The sequence below is a fragment of the Aricia agestis genome, chromosome 12, assembly GCF_905147365.1.
Source record: "Aricia agestis chromosome 12, ilAriAges1.1, whole genome shotgun sequence".
NCBI lineage: Eukaryota > Metazoa > Arthropoda > Insecta > Lepidoptera > Lycaenidae > Aricia > Aricia agestis.
This window is the reverse complement of record NC_056417.1, coordinates 9159397-9184452: the sequence shown is the minus strand read 5'-3', so window position 1 is coordinate 9184452 and position 25056 is coordinate 9159397. Positions and strand designations below refer to the sequence as shown.

At 37.5% G+C, this 25056-nt stretch overlaps 4 protein-coding genes across 4 annotated transcripts; 1 reads left to right on the top strand and 3 right to left on the bottom strand.

The window, feature by feature from the left end:
* Positions 1-513: 513 nt before the first annotated feature.
* LOC121732344 (protein SDA1 homolog) lies at positions 514-11779 on the bottom strand. Its single transcript, XM_042122198.1, has 2 exons — positions 11768-11779; positions 514-2735 (listed from the first exon to the last, which is right to left on the bottom strand). Exon 2 carries the CDS (start codon positions 2720-2722, stop codon positions 518-520), a length of 2205 nt encoding a protein of 734 aa, XP_041978132.1. The 5' UTR covers positions 2723-2735; positions 11768-11779; the 3' UTR covers positions 514-517.
* On the bottom strand, positions 6327-16637 carry LOC121732343 (intraflagellar transport protein 140 homolog). Its single transcript, XM_042122197.1, has 11 exons — positions 16427-16637; positions 15101-16321; positions 13139-14692; positions 12845-13019; positions 12161-12339; positions 10815-11000; positions 9599-9841; positions 9126-9198; positions 8439-8531; positions 7372-7485; positions 6327-6570 (listed from the first exon to the last, which is right to left on the bottom strand). The coding sequence occupies exons 1-11, from the start codon at positions 16571-16573 to the stop codon at positions 6485-6487; spliced, it is 4071 nt and encodes a 1356-aa protein (XP_041978131.1). The 5' UTR covers positions 16574-16637; the 3' UTR covers positions 6327-6484.
* Positions 16638-16908: 271 nt separating this feature from the next.
* LOC121732409 (nibrin) lies at positions 16909-19068 on the top strand. Its single transcript, XM_042122278.1, has one exon. The coding sequence runs from the start codon at positions 17099-17101 to the stop codon at positions 18953-18955; it is 1857 nt and encodes a 618-aa protein (XP_041978212.1). The 5' UTR covers positions 16909-17098; the 3' UTR covers positions 18956-19068.
* On the bottom strand, positions 19011-21035 carry LOC121732410 (ribosomal L1 domain-containing protein CG13096-like). The gene is made up of 5 exons (XM_042122279.1): positions 20606-21035; positions 20379-20517; positions 19871-20297; positions 19463-19622; positions 19011-19137 (listed from the first exon to the last, which is right to left on the bottom strand). Exons 1-5 carry the CDS (start codon positions 20956-20958, stop codon positions 19080-19082), a joined length of 1137 nt encoding a protein of 378 aa, XP_041978213.1. The 5' UTR covers positions 20959-21035; the 3' UTR covers positions 19011-19079.
* Between the last annotated feature and the right edge of the window lie 4021 nt (positions 21036-25056).

Here is a 25056-nt window from a genome sequence, read left to right as displayed (position 1 = left end):
GAAATTGGCCATTGTAAAATAATCACTCTGTAGCTAGCTACACGTCTGGTCGCCGCGGCCGATGCGGTAGCACTGATGAATTTTAATACAGATAACAGAAGTGATGTTCTCGACGGCCACGATTGGTCGCTGGTCGCGTGGCATCAAATTGGACGCCGCGGCCAACGGTAGCCGCTGGTCGCTGGCCGCTAAGTGCGTAGGGGCTATAGCGATTGCCATATAAAGTCCAGAATTCACTGGCCGCCGCGGCCAGGTCGCGGCGACCATGGTCGCCAGTGCGTAGGAGGCCTAAGTCATAAACATAAATTAAATGAATTATTTAGCAAAGGATTTAGGAGTAAGATCATCTTGTGAAAATTCATTATATTTTGTACAAGGAACATTATACAATAATATATTATTCTAAAACAGTTACATCCAAAGTTATTATAAGGAATTGGATTAAATTTGAATGAATATAATGTTATTGGTTATTATTTATTTATTTAAACAATCTTGAATGAAACAAAATTATAATTTAACGCATTTTCTTTTGCTTTATTAAATAATTCCTGAAAGCAATTTGTTTATCTTTAAATGATCTTTTAATTTTCCCTTTTGCTTTATGTTTGATCATCTGGTAGGATTTGGTTTTCCTTTTCTCCCTGTTAGTTTTTGAACAGTTAACATTCTTTCTTCTATCCTTATATCCAAACTTGTCCCTTTCTTCTCGTCCTTTTAGTACTGACTCAAGTCTAGCAGATTTATCGTGTTTCCGCTTTTTGTGAATGTTCTCTATGGCTGATAATTGTACAAGTTCAGTTGACTCATTTTCTTCTTCTACTACACTTCTGTTACGTTTTACACCACTGACATGCTTTTTGAGTTGAGCAGCCTCAATACGTTTGAAATCTTCATCAGTAAATATTTTATCCATAGCTATCTCTCGAGCTACTTTGATTTTCTCTTCCCTTTCTTCTTTAGTTACAGAACGCTTTGCCTTTAGAACCTTTCTAGTATTTTCTTTACTCTCTATATTTTGACTGGGAGTCTCATTTTTCTCTGTTTCAGTTTGGTCTTCTACATTTGACTCATTTTCATCAGAACCATCATCATTCTCTTCTTCATTTTCTTCTTTTTCAGATTGTTCTTCATCACTTACTTCATCTTCATCACTGTCGCTTATATTTATTTCTGAGTCTGATGAAGCTACATCAACCCATTCATCATCACTGTCATCATTCTTTACTTTTCCTTTTTTATTTGCTTTCTTACCCTTCTCTTTTATTTCTTCTTTTTCGAGCAGTACTTCTGAACCTGGAATATAGTCCTTAATTTCCATCTCACCATATTGTTTTGTCTTCAATTCCAAAGACGCTTCGGATGGTCTTCCTCTGTCTTTTTTATGTAATAACGTAGGCATGGAATGCCTGTACAGTTGTATTAATGATCTCGCAGCCATCATTACAGACTTTTCTTTGTAGGATTTGTATTGAACTAAATCTCTCAATAAATCCTCATTAATTGCTAGTGGACACCTGGCACAAATTTCACGAACAGCATTAAGTCCTACTGCCATTACATCGGTGGAATTTCTCTCCGTGATAAAGTTGTTTGCAATGGCCTTCATTACTGGCTCTATGACTTCCGGTGGCACGAGTTCGTGTGCCGCTTGTGCGGCAAACTGCAATATTCTTGTGACCTCCCTCTGATGAGGCATCAGCAACCTCGCTATGAATGGGTAGAAGTTAAAAAGAAAGAGGTCATGTAATCCAATCAATCTAGACACAACATCTAAAGTCATCAATTTAACTTCAAATCTATCATTTGATGCTTCAACTTGTTTAAATAATTTTTCTGCAAAACCTTGTGGATTGTTGACAAGGTGTAGGGCAGAGAAGTTGAACACAGGTGCTTTTTCCTTCCTCTTTTTAATCTTCTTTGCTGTTTTCTTTACCTTTTGAACCATTTTTTCTCTCTTCCTGGTCTTTTTATTGAACTTGTTTGACATCATTGTCTCCTTGGGATCAACCTCATCATCACTGTCTTCCTCTTCTTTTTCCTCCTCTTCTTTACTTAAAAAGAACTTGAGAGATGCCACCATTACCTTCATTATTTTAGAAAAGCATCCAACCTCAGCAATGATGTTAACAGTTTTGTTATCATTCCATATATTTTTGTGGTACAGTTCAATCAAGATATCTATTGACAGTTTAGCAGTTTTAGTGTTGGAGTCTTTCAACATAGAAAATATAAAGTTTTGAAGAGTTGTGTTAAGTTTCATATCTTTGTGTTTCATATTCAAATTTTTGATGTCTGTTATTATATGAGTTTTGAGGTATTCCCTTAAATTCTTGTCTTGACATTTTATCAAAGAGAAAAATATTTCAAGCAGGTCAAATGCGGAAATGAAGTTTTTGTTTCTTAACAGGATTAAACATTTGCAGAGAGATAAGCGCATATCATTGTGTAACGTGGTGTTATGAGTTTTCAACACATCAACTATTTTCTGTGGAAAGTTTTTCATCTCATTTTGATAGCACTGAGTTACTTGGGCAAGGAACATCGCCTGTTCGTCCAACTTCTTATTGTACTGCGTCGGATTCAGGTTAAATATTTCGAGAGTAGTCTCAAAATGAGCGAGCTGCTGTCGAAATTCATCTTTGTACGATGTAGGGTCTCTTTTGATTAGATTTTGCAATTGGGTAAGATTATTCGGTAGCTGATTGTTATGACGCACCATTTTGATTTACTTTCTTAATCTTGTTTTATAAGACAAACACTTATATTATTTTCAACATTGAAAAACACATTTTTGATTCTATAACCTCTAAATGATAACAAGAATTCGAGACCACGATATCTGTCAAGTGTCAACTCACTTCTGACAGATGACATCGACAGGATTTTTTTAAGCAATATAGGTAAAGATCTCTAAAGATCGGATTTCGGAAGCGTTATATGCTGAATTTACACGGGTGACCAAAGCCACACGATTTACGCCGCACGGCGAAAATCGACCATCTAAATGGCAATTCGACTACGCCGCATGCGGCTAAAGCCGCAAGCCTTAAATGGCGCATTTTCATTAGTCGTTAACTCGTTCGGTTACATACAGCATACGGGGAGTCGATACGTGTTCCTTACACTGCCTGCGGGGATTGCCTGCATGATTTATACCGACCGTGATATCGACCAATGAAATGAGGGATTTTCATTTATATTTTTTAATTTTAATTTTAACAATCTTAACTAGATGGCGTAAGGATAGACACTTCTAGACATAGACTTAATATATACTGTCGTACCTACTTCTAGATTTTCTACTATTGGTTCCTCACCTGAAATTATCTGCAGGTTGGCATCACTGACTACATATGGGTTGTGTTTCCAAAAAAATATCAGTGTACTGTCATGTGTGACAAATCATCTTAAACCTAAGCGATCATTGGCCTAAGCGATTAGGCCAGTACACTGGTAATAGTTTAGGAACACGCTGACATAATAAAAACTTGTCAAACTGAAACTTGACAACTGAAAGAGTTTTGGCGGGCATGTCACTTTCAAACTTCTACTTTTTATTGTTGGTGTGGTTTTATTATTTTTTCCCAAATTGTGGTTTTTGGGTTTTTGATATTCATTATTGGTAAAATATTAGCCATTAAATATCCGTTATCTTACACAAGTGCAGGTAAGAGGTTGTCAAAACCAAAATGTATAATTCCTATGACATTTGGTGTGAATATCGGTAAATAGGGCTATTTCTTCCGTGAATTTTAGCTAAAACATCGTTATAATAACTTTACCTATTCATTGGAATATTATTGCGTCTTTTTCAAGTTGAAATGTATCCAAGTTTTACATTCTTTTGCCCAGTTTTGTAGCAATTATTGATAGTATTCCCTGGTATTACCGATAGTTGTCTACCCATACGCCATCTAGTTACTAAAATGGAAACTGTTTGACAATCAAATTAAAAATATAGGAAAATCTCTCATTCGTCGGTCGATATACAGCTTGCGGGACGCGAGTCAAATACATTTTTATTATTCAATTTCGATTCACAAGTGCTTGACTGCTTGTTGTAGTTGAAAGACATGCGAAAACGACGGTTATCGACTGATGAAAACGGTTCCCCGAATGCGGGCCCTGTAGCATGCATTTTAGAAATCTCCCGCACCACGCATGCGGGCCCTATCGACTCATGAAAATGGTTCCCCGAATGCGGCCCCTGTGGCATGAGTTCCAGAAATCTTCCGCACCCTGCATGCTATCGACCAATGAAAATGCGCCAAAAGTCGTGCGGCCAATGGCCGCATGCGGCTGGTGACTAAAATGTATAATTATGGGGTGGCGATTCGGCTTGGATATGCGATTCGACTGGTGACTTGCCGCGCGACTAAAATCGACCCGTGTAAATCCAGCATTACGCTCATTTTGTAAATTTTTCTCCTTTGGTACCTAACTCCGTGCGCGAGCTCCTAGGCTCCCCAGCACCCGAATCCTTAAAATTGCTGTGAGAAGTGCTTGTTCAGACACAGCGGGAACTATGGCGTTGTATTACAGCGTCAACACTTAACCGCTCGGTTTATGCGCGGGAAATGCGTGATTCCCGCATGTCTGAACAAGCTGTGAGCGGTACTTTAACTTCCTTAATATGAAAAAGTACCCTGTGGCTGCCTGTGGGCTTAACCCAAGTTTAACCGCGCGATTCTAGCTGAACAAGCACTTACAGCGTTCACACTTAACCGGGAGCAGCGCGGTTTATTAGGGGTGGTATTACATTATCATTTATATTGAATCATTTCTATGATCATATATAGGATCCAATATATAATATGATCATTTGATAATATCTGCTTATTACATTATCATATTTCATTGAACCTATTTTACGTCATATGTGGTTTCAATAGCCAATGGAGAGCGCTAACGCTGACAGGTATTGACGTCAGGGTTACTAGATCTCAGAGAATTCGATTTGTCAAAAGACATCGTCATTTTTAATATGGCTTGTTTTTTGTTATTTCAGCAAGATTATCCAAATATACAGTGTGTAACAAAAATAAGTGATAATACTTTAGGGTGTGTACGTGTTCCTTGTAGAGAGTTTGCTGTGAAAGTAGCAGCTCTGAAAGACGAATTTTTTTTTTCACTTTTGTATGGGCAAGAACCCGAGCGTCACGAGTTTTCCCATACAAAAGTGAAAAAAAATGTTGGTCTTTCAGCGCTGCTACTTTTAGAGTTAACTCTCTCTACAAGGAACACGTACACACCCTAAAATATTATCACTTATTTTTGTTACACCTGTATAATTAGAAAAATAATTACATTACATTATTTGAAACATAATCGAACAAGAAATTAAAAACTCTTTTTTATATTAAACTAGCTGTTGCCCGCGACTTCGTCCGCGTGGACTTCAGTTTATAGCGCGCGATGTCAACAAAATTGGTGTCAAAAGCTTTTATTAAAAAAAACCCTGGTACCCCTTAAATCAAAACAGCTGTGCAGTGTGCACATAATATTTCAATTTTTTAAATTAAACTTTATATTTTATGCCAAATTTTTAAGCTTATTTAGCCTCCCAATTACACAACTTTACCCATAAACTATTTATCATTGATAGAATAGGTTTAAGGTCACTGCATAGATAAAGTACTGATTTATTAAATAACGTAAATAAGAAATAACAATCGAAAAAATCGAAAATCGAATGTAAGATGATACCACCACTTATAGAAAGACTTTTGGGCAAGCGTTAGCACGATGTAGATGACGTACGGCGCCATCTATTATGAATTTTTGGAACTAACTTAATTTGAACAAATTTACGCATTTTAACCCCTTTACAACGCTTTTTTCCAGTAAAAAAGTAGCCTATGTCCTTTCTCAGGCTTTATACTATCTGTATACAAAATTTCATTACAATCGGTTCGATAGTTTTGGCGTGAAAGCGAGACAGACAGACAGAGATACTTTCGCATTTATAATTAGTAGACGTAGTAACCGCACCCGGGACTACCCACTAAAACCCCAACGGTGTTCCTGCTCCTGAAGGTGGGACTACGGGAAACACGGGATATACGACCGCAGCATTAGTATAGATAACTGGCAACACCTATTTCTATGACCGTATTGGATCCAATCTCTCAGCAAATGTCAAAAATCTATGATCAAGGAAGAAATGAATCATATGTCTATATTCCATTATCCAATAATCTCGGATTGACTCAATGATCTCGGATCCAATATATATGATAATCTAATATCCCCCTTAAAGTAATGAAATAAAGCTAAAGCTTAGTTTTTCTATTTTATATAATTATTTACAGTTTGGACGGATATCAACTGCTGCATGCACCACATTGTTAACATAATTCTTAGACAGGAATCAGGATTATTTTATAAAATTTTTAAGCTTTACAACTTCAATGTTGTAGAGTCACATTAGTCACAATGCTCTCGATTTATATTACTTAATTAATACCTAACATTTACATTTTTAAACTGTTTCCTCTATGCTTTGGTCTGGTGTTGCTTCGTCTTCTTCCGATGGTTCTTGTATAGACTTCAAGCGTTCTTCTAATCCTATAATAAACAAAATAAATTATTGTTATTGTATAATTTATATTTGAAATTCAGTGTTTGAAATCAATTTTATATGGCTTTTATTTTCTCAAAAATGAGACGAGCAAGCTAACCATTAGATGTGCTAGCCGATCCACTCGTACCAAAACATTGTTCTCTCCAGCAATGTTAGGGCACACGGCAACTTTTTTTAGCGATCGCGCGGTTGCTGTAATTGCTACTAATGCTTATTTGGCTTATATGTATATATAACATCGCCGAAACCCAAAAACTTGTATCTATAAGGAATCCGGTGTTCTCTTAGTATCTTCGGAACCATAGCATACCTTGGTGCAAAATCTTACTTTTTGGTAGCATAATATTATGCCTAGGATCCTTCACATAAAACCAAAATCACTATACGTTTCCATATAAATTTTGAGGAGTTCCCTCGATTACTCATGGATCCCATCATCAGGTCACCACTTTTGTGAACATGGCACCAAATTGGGGTTGAACCCAATACTTACAACATTTTTTTTTAATCTGTTCACAAACGGCGGAGTAATCGTTGAACCACAAAAGTAAAAAAAAAAAAAATCCACAGACGAATATAACCTCCCTCTTTTTGGAAGTGGGTTAATAAAAGTGAGTCTTAAATTTTCTTACACCATTACTCATAAAAAGATTCGTAGTCTGCATAGTTATTCAATATTTTGTCCTTGTTTCTAAAGCTACTTATACCTTTGTATGGTGTATTTTTTTTATTATTAAGGGAGTAAGACTTAAAAAGTCATAATTTTACGATAATAATATACTAACGTTCTCTTTCTGGTCCCTCTGGTATGTGCTGTAGCAGTAGATTTAAAATTTTATCCTCCGACAGCAGCCCAGGCCGATCTAGTCCACGAATCAGCGCATAGCCACCGCTCACACCTAGAAAATAATAGTCAGCATTAAAGTTAAATTATATCTATATATATAAAAATGGATTTTCAATTGTGTTAGTAACGCTAAAACTCGAAAATGGCTGAACGGATTGGGCTAATTTTAGTCTCAAAATATTCGTAGAAGTCCAGGGAAGGTTTTAAAGAGACACGAAGTTCACCGGGACAGCTAGTTTATCTATAATAATAATAATAGCTCCCACACCGGTTTCGGTGACGGTGGCCGGTTTCATTGAAACCAGGCCAGCTACGCAGGAGTAATTTTATAGTGCCCAAGTGTGTGCGCAGTACACAAGAGCACTCTCTATTCCTTTACTCTCATAACCCAGTGGGGCGGAAGACGGACACGACCGGCGAGAGATCAGGCGCAGGACCGACTTTTTACATTCCCATCCGACACATGGATCATCTTACTTGTCAGACAATCAGGTGATCAGCCAGCACTGTCCTAACCAAACTTGGAAATAACATGTTTCCAACGCGGGAATCGCACCCACGACCTCCGAGTCAAGAGCCGCGCTCTATACCACTAGACCACGGAGGCGTTAAAATTTATCTATAGGGAACATGCGACGAAGGTTCTACGAACTGGAGTAGTCACTCCGATACTTTTACGATATAATTTACTTGACATATTGTGCTGCCACCTGAAGGCACTGCCCTATCCCTATAGAAGTCTTCCACCGTGCGTATTTCGCGTAACTTTCTGCCGCGCACTGTAAAACTCTGGAACAAACTGTCGCCAACAATATTTCCCGACCTATACGACCTGTAAACCTTCAAGAAAAGAGCGAATTCCCTCTTAAAAGGCCGGCAACGGATCTGCAACTCATCTGATATTGCGAGTGTCCATGGGCGACGGTAGTTGCTTTCTATCAGGCGACCCGTTTGCTCGTTTTATTTTATAAAAAAAAGAAATATTATTGTGTAGATAACACTTGCCTGTTTTGATGTCTCCTGATTCTAGGGACTTTTTCACTTCCATAAATCTTTGGATAGTGGAGATTTGTTCTTGTATAGCCATTGTTTGGGAGCCTAAAAAAGATTAGCTTATAATAGGGTGAACATGACTAGTGATTGGACAGTAATTTAAAAACTACCTGTTTTTCTTAGACTGGGTTGCAACAGAGGCGTGGGTAAAGTTAAAGTTCTGGTTATAGTTAAGGTAAATTTAACTTTAACTTTACCCATAACTTTGCCCGGAGAAATTGACAGATGACAGCTGATCCAACAAGGTTATACATGCGCGTGGGCGGGGGCGCTGCTGGTAAAGGAGAACTGTCAAAAATTGCGGTTTTTGTATAATGACACCGTTAGTTCCTTTTTTCGTTACAGTTAAATATGGCGTCTTGATGGCGTCCATTTTTAACTTTACCCAAAGATTTGACATTTTGTACTGTAGTCAAAGTTAAAGTTACAGTTAAAGTTACTTGGTGCAATCCAGTCTTAAAAATCAGGCGTTCTATTACTTTAAAAACAGGCAGTTTTTAAAGCAACCTTAATAAATATTGTGTTTTTATGCTCTGTCCAATGACTAGTACTGTCCAATGTACTAGTCATTTACCCTATTATTTCAACTCCTAGTCTGTCAGTTTTTCAATATTTGAAAGAAAAATTATAAGAACATACCACTTTCAGGATCAGAAGATTTTGCGATGCATCTCATTGCCTCGTTTAGTGCTTCTAGTGCCTTGTCGTAGTTCTGAAAAGAACGTCCAAGTATAAAATTAGGTCTCTAATGTTTTCTGGTAATACTCATATACTGACAAATGCAAGATTTCGGAATTATTTGCCTCGAAGTTGTTAACTATAAGACATTTTGCAGACGACGGGGCGGGCGGGCTTTTTGTCCGTGAAGCAATAAAGACCGCGTCTGCCCGACTGCTACTGGCTTTCGGCGTAGCGACAAATTAATGCTATCTACTATTGCCAACTTACATTATATTTATAATAGTCAATCTCCATCATGACGCACTCGGCGTAGAAGGCGGCCATGTTGTTGCGCATCTTCGCCCGCGGGTAGATGTGTAGTATGTGTCGTGTGCGGTCGGGTCGTCTTGCTTGTGTCCGCAGATGAAATGCTTTATTCACTGCCAACTTACATTATAATCGTCGATCTCCATCTTGGCGCACTCGGCGTAGAAGGCGGCCATCTTGTTGTGCGCCTTCGCCCTCGTGTAGAAGTGTAGTATGTGTCGTGTGAGGTCGGGTCGGGAGCGCCAGGGTGCTCGTGTCCGCAGGTAGTCGGCCGCCATGAGCTGCACCGCACGGTCGCGACTTGCCGCTGCGAACGTCGCTATACGGTCCACGTCGCTAGATCGCATGAGCCAACGCATCGCGCCCGCCTGGAATGGTGTCAATTTTTAAATAAAATATATTGACAACATGTTACATGAGTGTCTATTGGGTGCACACTACACAGTCGACATCAATTATTATTATAGGTAATCATAAACCAATAACATGCTTCTGTAATCTCTAGTATTGGTCAATCATGGAACACCGCACCACGGATACTGGAGATTTGCTGGTATGGTGATGAATAAGATCAATAGTAGACCTATGTTATAAACGGAAACACATTGAAATAAATGCAAAGTTTACTGTTTCAAATCAAAAATTAATGTTTTTCTTCAAAGCAATGAGTCTCTAAAGTCAAACAAGAGTGTTACTAAACTAGTTCCCGAACCGGGAAATTTATTTTACGGGTTCAGAGAATATTTGCAAAAATTTATTCTGAATAAAAAAGTTTGAGTTTGAGTTTGAGTGACGTCACATTATTATGTTGGTAAATATTCCTTATCGCGCCACCAGCGATTTTGAGGCCGTTTTTTTTTTACTAGTATTGTTATGATGGCGCATGACTATTTTTCGAAAATTTAAGTATGATAAAATGAGAAAAGTCGGCAAACATCGTTTGTCAAATGACAAAACCAAAACAAAAACAAACACAATCCAGAAAGTCCAAAAGTAGGTTAGGTTAGGTTGGAACGTAGACCGCAACACCCAGAAATAGGAGCCCCGCGTAGCGGGGCTCCGTCGACTTTCTTTTGCCAGAAATAGTCATGCGCCATCATAACAATACTAGTTCTGATGTTTACAGATTATAACGCGACTGTAAAAAAAAACGGCCTCAAAATCGCTGGTGTCGCGATACGGAATATTTACCATTATGTTTTATAATCGTTCCAATTTCAACTTATTTCAAATTCAGATTTCTATCAAAAATCAATATTGACTGAAGTGAAAACATTACAATGGCAAAATAATGACTTACATTTTATATAAGTACATGTTCCTCATAGATCATATAAGTACCTTATCCCCGATAGCAGCCAGTCGTTTAGCGGCGTGATGGTACAGCCCCCTAGTACCGAGCACGTCGGCCAGGCGGCGCAATAGAGCGTCGCGGCCGCGCGCCCCCGCCGGCGCCGCCAGCCGCTCCCCCAGCGCCGGCGTCAGCGGAGCCCCGGACTGCTCCACTATGTCTAAAGCCTCTTCGTACTAGAATATTAAAAATAAAATAAAAAAACTTGAAAGGTGTCAAAGGACACCCGGATGGAACGAAGTTATAAAAAAACGCCATCTATTGACGCCCAGAATACTAACAACGACACTTTTGTGGAATTGTACCACCACATAGTGTAACAAAATCTATATATTAATACGTGTGCCAAAAACTTTGTATCCCTTTTGAAGAAAAATGGGGAAACGTAGGTGAATGAAATTTTGCACAGTTATAATTTATATGGCGAAGGAGTGCATCGAGCTAATATTATTTTGAAATTATGCTTTTATCATATTTTTTTTAAACAAATAAAACATTACACACACTACAACACACACACTAGGAAAATGACAGATTTTTGAATGACAAGCCTGTACATACGAATTATACTCTTTTATTTTTGGTTGAAGTTTGTTGACAACAAGGTGACAAATTGAAAATGGATTATAGTTTTTTTTTTATTGAATCTTAGATACTATTAGACAATGCTTACACGGCCAGTTTGAGATCATCTGAGTCCCAGAGACAAGAGTTGAAAAAATAAGATATAATATATTAATAATAATATTTTTTTTACAAAATATAGGTAGTAGTCCTAATGTCGTTGAAACTAAGGTCGAATTTCGACCATTGGGCGATTTCTAGTTTATTTAAACGTCCGGTAGATGTCGCTGTTTATTCTCAAAAACGCCATCTAGCTGACGCAAAGGAATACTAAGTATCAATATACTTATTAACGCCATCTGCCCTACTTCGCAGGTACTAAAAAAAGTGTCGAGGTCAAGTGTCGTTCCGTCTAGCCTCCTTTCGCAACTCGCGATAAGGAACTTCGTTGCAAAAAATAGGTAACTTATAAAACCAAAGCCTAAAACAAGAGTAATAAAGATGATCAAGACACTTTCAACGACATCTCATTTGTCAAATTATTTTTAGAATATCCATATCCACATTGAAACATACAATATAGGTACATTATACAGGTTTAATCATAACCCCCGTTTTTGATTCACCGTAAAAGTCGGGTAAAAAAGAGAGATCCGGCACCGCACATGCAGCTCATCTAATGTTGTGAGTGTCCATGGGCGACGGCAGTTGCTTCCCATCGGGCCTCGTTTGCCCCTTATCTTATAAAAAGGGACATAGTAAGTATAATAACCTTGCCAGCAGTAGCCAGCAAAGCCGCAGCGTGCGAATGATGGTTGCTCTTCCGCAGATGCGCAGCCAGCGTTGCCGCCAGCTCGGGGTCTACCGCGTCTCCTAGCGTCTCTACCGCGGATATCATAGCGGTTGTGTCGCCGGAGCTCAGAGCTAGTTTGAGCGCCATATGGGTTTTGCCTGCAAGCGACGATGAGCTTTTTGACGTGGTTTGTAGTTCGGACACAGGGCAAGTCCGGATAATTCAACTTATCACTAAATTAGTAAAACTGCACTGCAACCGCAAACTGTAGTACCGTACCGTAACTGTAGTTTCTTAGAGTTCCATACCCAAAGGGTATAAACAGGACTCTATAAAAATATATGACTTTGCTGTCTGTTCGTTTGTCCATCTGTTTACTTATAAGCAGTATTACATTTTAATATGCCTGGATACAGTACTACTAGGTACTACTGTACTAGGAATTTTGCATACAGAAAAATATCAATTTTGACAGAAAGATATTGTTTGGATTGAAGATTCCGAAAAAGCTAATAAAATATTACATATTTACTACATTAGCATAAGCGGCTGAAAATAAACGACAACCCATACTGTCACCGATTTTTTACGCACGCATTTGACGTTTTCATTTTGTTTTAGAATCAAAAGAACGTCTATAAAGTTCAAAAGATATGAACCTACCAGCCTTCTGATATAAAGCTATAGCTTGCTCGTTTTGTCCAGCGTTTTCCAAGATGGACGCTGCGTATAACGCGTGCTTTGCCGAGCTGGATCCAGCACGCCACACCAGGTTCCAAGCGCTCGCCTCAGTGGCTACTCTTATAGCTGATGATATTGCACCACATTTTATATACATCTGAAACAAAGCACAGGATTAATATTAAAAAACCAACTAATAGTTACAAGTTCACACAACGACAATTACAGACAATGTTGATTATTATTATAAAATGGGAGTCTTGAGATATTTTTTACCTTGACAGCATTTTCAGTTTCATTAGCATTCATTTCCAAATGTCGTGCCATCTGATATAGCGACGAAGAATTTTTCCTGCACACATTTTCGGCCTCCTCCATTCGGTCCATGTGACATAACAGTCTGGTTTGTTCTCCATAATCTTCTGCTTTTACGTACGCGTCTAAAGCGACATCTAAATCCCCGATGCTTTCAAGGTAGTGGCCCCACCAGGTTATCAGAGCCTTGTCCTTTGAAGTGGCCACATACTGGGCTAGAACGTTAGCTTGACCTTGAACTATTAGCATCCTCGGCACGTGAGGTACTAGGGTACCAGCCCTTTCGAAGAGTTTTATCGCCGCAGCGGTTTCGCCGTTAGCCCATAACACCTTCGCCTGCTTGTGTTGTGCACTTTTTATTAACAGTACATTCTCCCCATCCTTGTCTCCTTTGATGATTTCATTGAGTCCATTATCTTTCGCCGATATCAAGCGTTGGACTAAGTCCGATCTTTGCGCCTCACGGAATAGCGCTTCGGCTTCCTCAATCATGCCAAGATTGACAGCGAGAATGCCAACTCTACAGGCATTTTCCATCGTGTCATCGTCTAAAGCTTTGCGGAGCATCATCGCACCCTTTATGTCTCCCATGTTGGTGAGGCAGACTGCGCCGACGTCAGGCCGCCTTTTGAGTACGCACACCTTGGCCAAGCTATCCCAAATAACGGAGTTTTTGCTGCCCGTGATGCTCGACCCTATCACAACTGCCTTCTCAAGATTTCCCGTCGTCATATAATACAGGAAATTCAATATCTGCTTCAGTTTGCTACTGTCTTTGGACTCTTCGAATTCCTTAAAGACAATCCTTTGTATGTTTTGCTGCGACAATATTACCACATATGGTGCATACAAGGTACACACAGTAAAATCAGACTGAAAATATTCCACATTGGCAGAACACCAATTTTTGTATTCGAATAGGCTTCCCTCGTTGCAGAAAAACAAATGAATAGAGTCTAATTCGGCAGATCGCATGTGTACAGCTAGAAGTCTAGGGTCGTTGCTATCCCAAAGAATTGCTAGTGGTACACTGTGATATGGCGGGGATTTGGTGTTGTCCAAAGAAGTGTTGGTTATTTTATCATTGGCAACATCCCACAGATAGATTTTAGGATCCGGTGCTAAGCCAGCATTGGCTATACTGAGACAAATGTAGTGGCCAGTGGCGTTAACCGATGACCTCATTATTTCGCCGAAATCTTCTATCATTTGATAGCAATTTTTTGAGGGGTAAGGCATTCTCAGGCCTTTCTTTGATATTTCAGCTACTTTAAGTGTGCCGTCTACAGTTGCGACTACAATATATTTATTAGTTTTTGTGATAGCAATGATTTCACCTTCTCCTTCAGTGCTCGGAAGAATTCCTATTTTGTCTCCTGACAAACTGTAGCATTCAATGTGAGGCTCGACGACTCCTATCAAAGTACCGCTGTATAAGAAAATCACATCAGTTTTCCAAGCAAAACTCCGAACTAATGTAAATTGTCCATCATTGTCTTTATTGTAGACCCATACCTAAAACAAACAAAAGGGGTGTACATTTAAGTGTAATACTTTAATAGGTGTAAGTACATAATAATAATGTTATATTTTTAATCATCTTATTTATAAAATTCTCGTGTCACAATGTTAGTTACCGTACTCTTCCGTAACAGCTTCACTGATTTTTACCAAATTTTATATGCATATTCAGTGGGTCTGAAAATCGGCTACTGGCTACTTTTTATATTGATAAGTGCATTTGTTGCATAAATAATAGTAAATTATTTATGCAACAATTTGTGCGACGGGATAGCGATGATGGACGTTGCCATGGTGCCATACTCATTTAGTCACTTTAATAAAACAATATGGGCGAAATACTTTATGTATGGCAAAACAAAGTTTTCCAGGACAGCTAGAGTAGTATTATAAGATACATACCTGAACATCTTTACCATCCCCTAATACCACAGTATTATCTTTGAAGACAAAAGCTTTAATAGTTATAGTAGTATTAATGCTTAGCTGTGTACTCTCCGAGTTTGTTACACTGATATCATGGGCAGATTTTTGCACCATCCACATATTAGGAGAGTAGCCCCAGCATACATGCTGTTCTCGGAGTATAAACGCATTTGTAATGCAGTTAACAAATAAGAGTGGATTCATTAATCCTTCAGATCCCCAGCAGACTTCTTTTATTGTTCCCTTTACTGCAGATCGGCTTATAAGCTTCCAGTTATGTCTGTGATCTCGTCTCCACATATACAAGTTACCTTGAGACGTGCCACAGCAGAGAGTGTCACTCAGGTTACAATAGCTTATGCTGGTGAAAACATCACCGGGTACTGTTTCCTCCCCTTCATTTGGTAACACATCATTGTCACCTGTATCGCTGTCCCATATCCTAATCATGTTGTCCCCATTAATTACTGCAACCGATACATTACCAACCAGAACTACAGACTGCCCGTTCCTTGCTGACATCCTAACATGAGTATCTGTCGTTAAGGATCCGTCGTGTCCAATCGCAAATCTCGATAAACTTAGTGCACTGCCAGTTTCCCAGGCTATTAATAAATAATTGTTTGCCAAAATTCCTAAGAAAGCTACTGCACCCGCTGCGTTGAGTACTTCTGAGCAGGCACCGGTGTGATCAATGAACAAGATGATCCCATTGTCTTGAGTTGCATAGCAGCAATGATTGTCGGGTTGCTGGCCGTCCTTAACCCTGGCTGTGGTCCTGGGCCTCCACGCTGCCAGTGTGTCTAAAGCTTTTTCGTCACCTGCTACAGCCGCCCGAGCGAGACCTCTTATTGATGATTCAAAGGATGGTTTAGGTGGGCAAAATTTTAAGTGAGTTATTATGTCCCCGAGTTGATGGTGAAAAGATGTAAGCGGTGCTCCTGAGTTTGACCGCCATCCTGAGAGGGATCCTGCGGCATCTGATGCCAGTAATCTACCGCCACCGGAGCTAAAGTTGAGAGTTGTTATTGCTGCATTGTGAGGTGCTTCCAATCTCGCCCACGAGTACTCGAGCCAAATGTATAGCTCGCCACCATCCCATCCGACTACCAGTAGTTTTCTGGTGGGATGCCAAGCTAGAGCTGTTACTTGATTAGACAGTAATACTGGCCAGTCACAACCTTCTAAAGCCTGACCCTGAAATTGTAAACAATCTCATCATAATGACCGGTAATTGAAAAAGTTAGAAACTTTATTCGTAAATTTTGCTACGTACAAACCAAAATTATATTTTAAACTTACATTTTCCTGAAAAATAGTAACAAATCCTCCTTTTTCCTGATTATAGGAGCCAACAGCCAAAAGCGGCAGTGATTGATGCCAGCTGGCTACTGTTGATATCACATTTGAATCTACAAAATTTAATTTTGTATCGATATATAGGGTCATTTTCAATGTGTATTTACTATTTACATGTGCACTTAAGTTTTTAGTACTTATCTAATTTTTGTGATGTTAATTATTTTTATTTGTCTTTTGTTTACATTTTTGGTTACCATAGAAACAAAAAAAGCATCGATCATGAGCCAATCACAAATTACCTACCATAGACACACATTCCACAGAGCACAGATTAGGGTATATACCATTGACTTTGTATATACACGTTCCCTGCAACCAAAGACAAAAAGAAGAAAAAGAAGAAGGTATAACAATCAAGCGTTTGCATTGTGGGCTTGCCGCTTGGCACATTCTCATATAAACTAGTAATCTGTGACATTCTCTTTGGGCACTTTGCGATAAATGTCAATGTATAAATCGTGTTTGCGAATATTTTTCTACAGTAAATATTGATAAAATTAGTACATTTTACCGTGTTAAATAAATGAAAGAAATTATAAACTCAAAGGACAACTTTATTAGTGCATGAGGACTTCATACTTTCGTGTACTATCATTTCTAGTGTGATCGAAGATGTGGTATTTAACTGCTACAAACGATAAAAGGACGATTTATGTTCTTTCTGGGACCAACATAACGATTGGGAGAAGCGTTGATCCTCAGTTTTGTAACTTTGCCCTACCCGACGATCCTTCAATTAGCAGAAAACATGCAACATTGTTTGTCTCGGATTCAGAGTTGTTCGTTCAGGATTTGGGATCCAAATACGGGACATTTCTCAATGAAAGTGCAGAAAAGTTAGAACATAACGTTAAGACTAAGCTAAATCAAGATGATACTATTAAGTTTGGTAAAATGAACAGTGTTTGGAAAGCCAACAAAATTGACTTCATTACATGCACATCTACACTCAAAGGAGATCATTTACAAATTTTAAAGAGCATTCTGAATAATGTCGGGGGACAATTCAAGAGTGACTGGGATGAAACATGCACTTTCCTTACTATGCCATCTATTACTTTGACCATCAAAGTTGTTTTGGCGCTAGTACAGGGTGCACATATTGTTAATATTGAGTTTTGGAATTCATGCATTAATGCCATAAGAAGTAACTCGACTATGCCAGATCCACAAAACTTTGTGCCCCAAATATTAGAGTCAACATTGAACAAAGAAAATGTGTCTTTCTTACCACTGAAAGATAGAAAAATTTTGTTTGCTGGCAAGCAAATTGTTTTCTTTTCTCGCCGTCAGTTTGAAATGTATAAGATGCCTATACAAAACAGTTGCGGAACACCCCTACTGCTGAGTGAAACTAAAATGACTAAGGCAATGTTGTGTGAAGATGATGTCATTGTGATTCAATGCAACCTGACTTCAGCAGGTGCCGAAACTCAGTCACAGAAAGATCTAATCAATGAGATTGCAGAGTACCTTAAATCAAAGGGTAAAAGGATGATAGCAGATGCTGAAATCGGTTTAGCAATATTGTATTGCTCCCTGACAAAATATTGTAACCCCAACTTTAGTTACTCAACGGAAGTCATTAAAAATGTTCCTGCCGCAAACAAACAGACCAATGTCCTAGCTCAAGAAACTCAGGAACAGTCTCAAAATATTAAAAAGGAAAATATCATCATTGATGAAAGTTTGACACAACAAAATATTGATACTTCTCTAACAAGTCACAAAAGGAAATTGAGTGACGATTCTGAGAATTCCAGCAGTTCAAGTGCTCTAAAGAAGTTTGCATTAGACGATACCAGCTCATCTGTGTCAAATAAAAGACCAAATGAAGATATTGATGAAGTGGTCCCATCCAAGAAAATGAATTTAAATGATAACAATGATGACATGTTCAACTTTTTAGCTGCTCCTGAAACTGAAACAAGCAATGGTAGTGGAGATACAAATAAAATGCTCAACCTGTTTAAGCCTTCTAAGAGGAAGCTAGATGATAGAGACAATGAAGACAACCTGTTTGACTTTGTTGAGAACCAAGCAACTTCTGCAGCAAATTCCAAGGTGGAGAAGAAAATTAAAATGGAGAATGGTGTAGATGATAATTCTAACCGCACAAGTGTTATCGATGAGAAGATTGATGTAGAAGCTCTGAGAGGAAGCAAGCTCCAAGAGTTAATGCAGCTTAATGAAAATGTGCAGAATACTGTCAAAGTTAAAAAAGAGGAAACTGAACTAGATGAGAAATTCAAAGATTTTAATTTAGGGTCAACTACACTTGTTGTCAACAAAGGTTTGATAATCAAGAGGGAGCCCTTATCTGTAACAGTACCTAACCCTGGTGCAAGAAACTTTAAAAAGTTCAAGAAGGTATGGCCCGTCAAGATGCAAATAACAATATTGACAAATTCATCTAACAATGGTGAATCTGTTGAAGCAACACATGAAACAGCTTCCATGATGGCATAGTATGCTAAATTGAACTTTATAACATTTATATAAAAACAAAATGAAACATGTTGATTATAGGAATAAGATTTTTATTCAATAATGTTTAATGAATATAAAACATTTTAATTTCATGAAGACTAATTTATTCTTCATCCTCAACTTTTTCTTCAACTTCTTCATCTTCCATATCTTCTATGTCACTGTAAGAATAAAATAAAAAATTATAAAACAATTTTTTTCTTTATTTTTTTAAAGTACACAAAAGAAATTAGCATTTAAATATATTTAGATGTAAATGGAATGGTTATCATTTTCTATATTTATACAATGACATAGTAGGTTATTGTTTTCATTACTAATCTTACAGGTATTTTATTATATTTTTTACCATTAAAATTTGGTTGAAATATGTGAATAGAACAAAAATTCTTTTTTCTTTGCAAATAGAAAGAACTTATTATAACTTACACTGTTCAGTAACTTAACTATGTTTAATAATGTAACTATAAGCATTAAAAGTAATACCTGTTGTCTTCTTTCTTGTCACTTTTCTTAAGTCTTACTGAGCCATCTGGAGCCACTCTGACTAAGCAACCTGGATTTGTGGACAGCTCATCCATGAAGTCTACATACATCTTGGGCTTCGCAGATTTAATCTTGGGTGCTAAAATGCTGTTGGATGATCCTGTAAAATAAAATGATTGGTAATGTTATTATTTTATATTTTCATACCATCAATCCCCAAGCAGCAGCCGGCTGCCACATAACAATTGAAAATCTATTGTGTCTGCAATACCCACAATGGAGATGTTAAGGCTCATTTTGGGTAAGGTAGGCATAAAATACAATATTGTAATCTTTGGCAGTGCACAGAGTGGTATGGTACCACTGTTTTATTCTATTCAATACTATAGAATAGAAAACAATACTCACGTAGTGTAACATACAAAGGTAGGGAAAGTGATAATGGAAGTTTTATAGACAAAGATCTGACATTTGCTTCGCCCCCTGGAAATCTTTCACCCAGTTTCTTCACTAATGCTAGAATGTTCCCTTTGATATCACTCTGTGGCATGCCAGAATGGCCGATAAGCACCGTTGAGGTTTGTCCCTCACTTAACCTCAGCATTACAGTACGCAAACCAGTATCAATATCTTTTTTTACATCTCCCTTTTCATTTATTTTCACAGGAATTAACATGTTATGTTTCTTGAAGAATATTTTTCCGAGTAAGTGGGAGACATGATTCAGAACTCTGGTATCAACCATTATGAAGTCATGTAGAGTTAGTAATCTACGTTTTAATTCATACTGATCATATTCCACCCTCAATTGTCTCATAGGTAACACTGTTTTTACCTGAAATAATAACAAATTGAGTCAAGAGCATGTCTTGCAGTTTTAGCCTATGTAACTAGGACACAGTAAAAAAATACATACTGAGGTTACTCCGGCATTTCTTAAAAGTTCTTCCCAGTGATCCACAGATGGCTCATGATCTGATTTCTTACCCTTTTTTAAATCTGGTGTTATTAAACAGACTTCACCATTAGAAGATACTGTGCTATGTGGTAAAACACTGAAAGGAAAGTAATTTTATTATAAAACATTAGCTATTTAAGAATAATTAAAAAATAATACATGGTATAGAGCACATTTCTACTTACAATTTAATGTTTCCCTTTTTGTCTTGTACTTTGATACTGCGTATTTCCATAAATATTGGAATTTCATCCCCAAATATAACATTTTTGTTGTTATAGTTTTCAATTAATTTTTGTAAGGCGGATAAGCACGATGACACCAAATTTTCGGTGACGAATTTCGAAGGTAATACATATTTTGTTTTCTTCTTTATCTGAGTTAAGTTACCTGCTTCGGCTTTTATTTTAATTTTAGATTCCTCGTCCTTCGTAATAATTTGTTTGGATACTTTTTTCAACTTTTTGTCACTTTTCAAGGGTTCCTTGTTTAGTTTCTTCTTCTTTATCACTTTGGATGATTTATTTATGGACAGCATTTTGAACACCACGTGTTTTTAAATAAAAATAAATGTTTTTGCGATTGAACAATAAAATATTATAACCTAAAAGTTAAAACACCAACAGACAGCAGTTGTCAACAGTGTTGCCAACTTTTTTTTACTAACCCACCAAATTCAGCAGCGTAAACCACCAGAAACCGCCAAAACCTAAATGGCCTCTCAAACCACCAGAATTCCACTAAATAACGTAAATACAACAACAACCTATCTGAATATAATTTGAAAATAATACAACAACAACGTCATTATTATTCTGAAATAATTATTTTTGTTACTACAATAAGGAAAACTTTAGTTACTTATGTACCTATGTATAAGTAGGTACTTAACTAAAGAGTAAAGATAAACGTCTTTAGAGGAATCTTTGTCATTTACTTGTTCAGTTTGTGAAGAATAAATTTTTTAGTTCTAATTTTTGTAATACTGTATTTGGTATTATGTTGTTATTGCAGCATTTGCCTTCGCGTGCTAACCTTGCACGAAAGAAAGGCGATCAAACTTCATCCGGTTTCTCTGTTAAGTCTTGACAACATTAATCACGCTAAATAATCGCTCTATATCAGCGTTAGAATGCGGCAAAACGAATAAAGATAATAATAATATAATTAAGTTTCCAGTGTGCGTCTTCAAGGGTTAGAAACTTATTAAAAAAAACTAGTGGTTTAACGTCGAAGCTACCACTAACTTAAATAATCGAATCCACTAAGAAATCCACTAGCCACTAAAACCAAATTTTTCCCGCCGAAAGGTACGTCAAAACCACCAGACCAGATCTAGTGGAAATTCCACTAAGTTGGCAACACTGTGAAGCACAGATTACTAAGTTCAAGGAAGTCCGGTGTTGCCAGCCCTTCTGTGTTGCCAGACGACACGTCTTGACAGATGCTGGATTGCTTGTGTGTTTTGCCCGTTAAAAAGGGAATAACCGTGTATGGTTATTCTAATCGCGGAATCGCGTACAGTAACTTCAGAAACAGGGCATTAGACTATTAAATTTTTTTCAGAACTTTTGTTCTATTATGTATTTTATATACAGCAAACAAAAACAAACACAATCCAGAAAGTCCAAGAGTAGGTAAGGTTAGGTTAGAACTTAGACCACAACACAGAGGGAGCCGAGCGAGCGAAGGGAGCGTGCTGCGGCAGCAGCCGGCGACCGTCTTACTTTCGCTTTATAATGGTATGGAACCCTCCATGGGCGAGTTCGACTCGCACTTGGCCGATATTATTATATTTTACCGCCTCATTGTTTAAAGAACTGCTTAGAATGAGATTTCTTACTGACAAATTCCGGTTCGTTACTGCCCACACGTAACCGCTCATTCATTAATTTTTACCGCTCATTTAATTATTTTACTGTTCAATAATGTTTTCAATGATCCATTTCATTATTTTTTACAACTCATTTTTGTTTAGGTACTTTACTGCTTAGTTTTAACTGCTAAACTAGTTATTAAACGAGCCATTTATAATTTTTAACTTACCAAAACTGCAATAAAATATTAATATTAATATTTAATATAATAAATAAGTACACCTTCTTTTCTTTCTCGTGTCACAATGTTAGTTACCTCACTCCTTCGAAACGGTTTTACTGATTAAAATGATTATACTCCTATTAATCCTTCGATCGTGGATTCTTGGAAACCTATTGTTATTCTATTGTGTCTCGCTCACCGGTGAGCATGTAATAAGATACGTAGAATAATATACAGGTGTATTTTTCTACGTATAGTACGCGATAGTTTACTAGGTAACTAAAAAGAGTGAAATTATTACTTTTAACAAAAAATTAAAACCGACTTCCAAGGTAAAAACAATAATAACATCCTTTAAATAATATGAACTAAAGTTTCAAATATTCTGGCAGACTGAATTCAGCTAAGTATATCTGGTACCGACTTCAAAATGATGAAGATTGAGTACAGAAATAGTTGAGTTTTAACCGAATTCGGAAAAAGGCACTATTAGATAGGAAAAATTATTTAATACTTTTTAGTTCATATTATTTAAAGGATGTTATTATTGTTTTTACCTTGGAAGTCGGTTTTAATTTTTTGTTAAAAATAATAAATTTTGTAATGCGACCAAGACTTAGAAAAACAACGTGCTTTATTTGTGACTTCCAAAAAGATTTAATGGCCTGGTAACGAGACCTTTAAGCCAAGTTTTTTCAAAGGGTTTTTAATATTTTATTCTTCCAAAAAGCTATTTATTGACCATGGTGAATGGTCCATGGATCATAAAACTCATGGGCTCCAAATCATCTTCAAAATTTCAAATGGACCATATTATTATGAATAACTAGATGTCCCGCGCGGCTTCGCCCGCTTAAATTAGGAATTTTACAAAAACCGTAGGTACATTTTCCCATAAAAAATAGCTATGTATACTCCCTTCACGTGGTCTACTCTATATCTGTGCCAAATATTGCTATAAAATTGCTCCAATACTCGTAGTACGTGAGATAAACCCTTTCTAATTTTTCATGAGACTTCACAATAATATTATTATATCAGATTAAAAAAAAAACACCCGTATTACACTGTTACACTTCACCTCGTATATGCTTAATTTACCCCATCAATAAGCTCTATAACTATGTTGCATAGGCTTTCCTCCTAGGAATAGCTAGAAAATGCTAACTGGTCTGGACACAAGTGTTACAACTTACAAGTTCTCCTAGCTGATGTGAATGCCAATACACCAGACCCACAAACAAAATATTTTAAAAATAATACAAATTAAGCCTACGTAAATAATATTTATCTATTTTTTTAATGAAAAAAAGCAAACGTGCAAACGGGTCACCTGATGGAAAGCAACTTCCGTCGCCCATGGATATACCTACTCGCAGCATCAGAGGAGCTGCACGTGTGTTGCCGGCCTTTTAAGATTGAATAGGGTTATAGGGGAAGGTAGGGAAGGGAAGGGAATAGGGGAGGGTAGGGAAGGGAATAGGGTAGGGGATTGGGCCTCCGGTAAACTCACTCACTCGGCGAAACACAGCGCATACGCAGTTTCACGCCGGTTTTCTGTGAGAACGTGGTATTTCTCCGGTCTAGCCGGCCCATTCGTGCCGAAGCATGGCTCTCCCACGTTTGATTTAATTAAAAGACTTTAATATTTCTATTTACATTGTGCAAAACTCAATGCAACTGTATGAAAGACCGCCAGCGAAACTGCGGTCTACCGTGCCGTAATTATCTAGGTGTGATGTAATTCCTTTGAATGCTTGGCCGCGATCCAGTGTTTAGCCTCGTTTATAGTTAATATTGTCGGGGAGGATTTATACTGTTCGCCAATTAATTTCGCATGGCTTTATTTTACAGTTAGTTCGTCGTGACTACGATGTACGTATTATGTGTTTTACTATTAAAATGGTTTAAATAGCTCTATGTCATACTTTAGTCACTACTCTCTACAAGTGCCTGTAAAAATGTTTAAACATCAAAAACAAAAGTTTTTAAACTCAACAAATATACAGGGTGTAACAAAAATAAGTGATAATACTTTAGGGTGTGTACGTGTTCCTTGTAGAGAGTTCACTGTGAAAGTAGCAGCGCTCAAAGACCAAAAATTTTGTTCACTTTTGTATGGGGAAACTCGTGACGCTCGGGCCCTTGCCCATACAAAAGTGAAGAAAAAAAATTCGTCTTTCAAAGCTGCTACTTTCACAGAGAAATCTCTACAAGGAACACGTACACACCCTAAAGTATTATCACTTAGTTTTGTTACACACTGTATACTTAAATTGATTGACCTAAGAATGCGTTTTTACCCCTAGCTTTAACAGCATTTGAAAAATACAGGAGCTTTTAGACCCATGAAAAATAGGTTTAAAAAACAAACGTAGCCACGATTTACTCTTAGTTTCCTGTGCGATGTTTTATTCAAGGGATTCCACTGCCCTCCGTGTTACTCGGTGAAAAAGTCCAAATAAATTATTAAGGGTAAGACCATCTCTCTTCTCCGCTCTGACGTCTGTGGAGACTAGCATTGTCATTTAGTGAATTTTAAACATAAACCAACATTTCTGAATATAAAAAGAATTACGGAACGATTTCGGCGTCT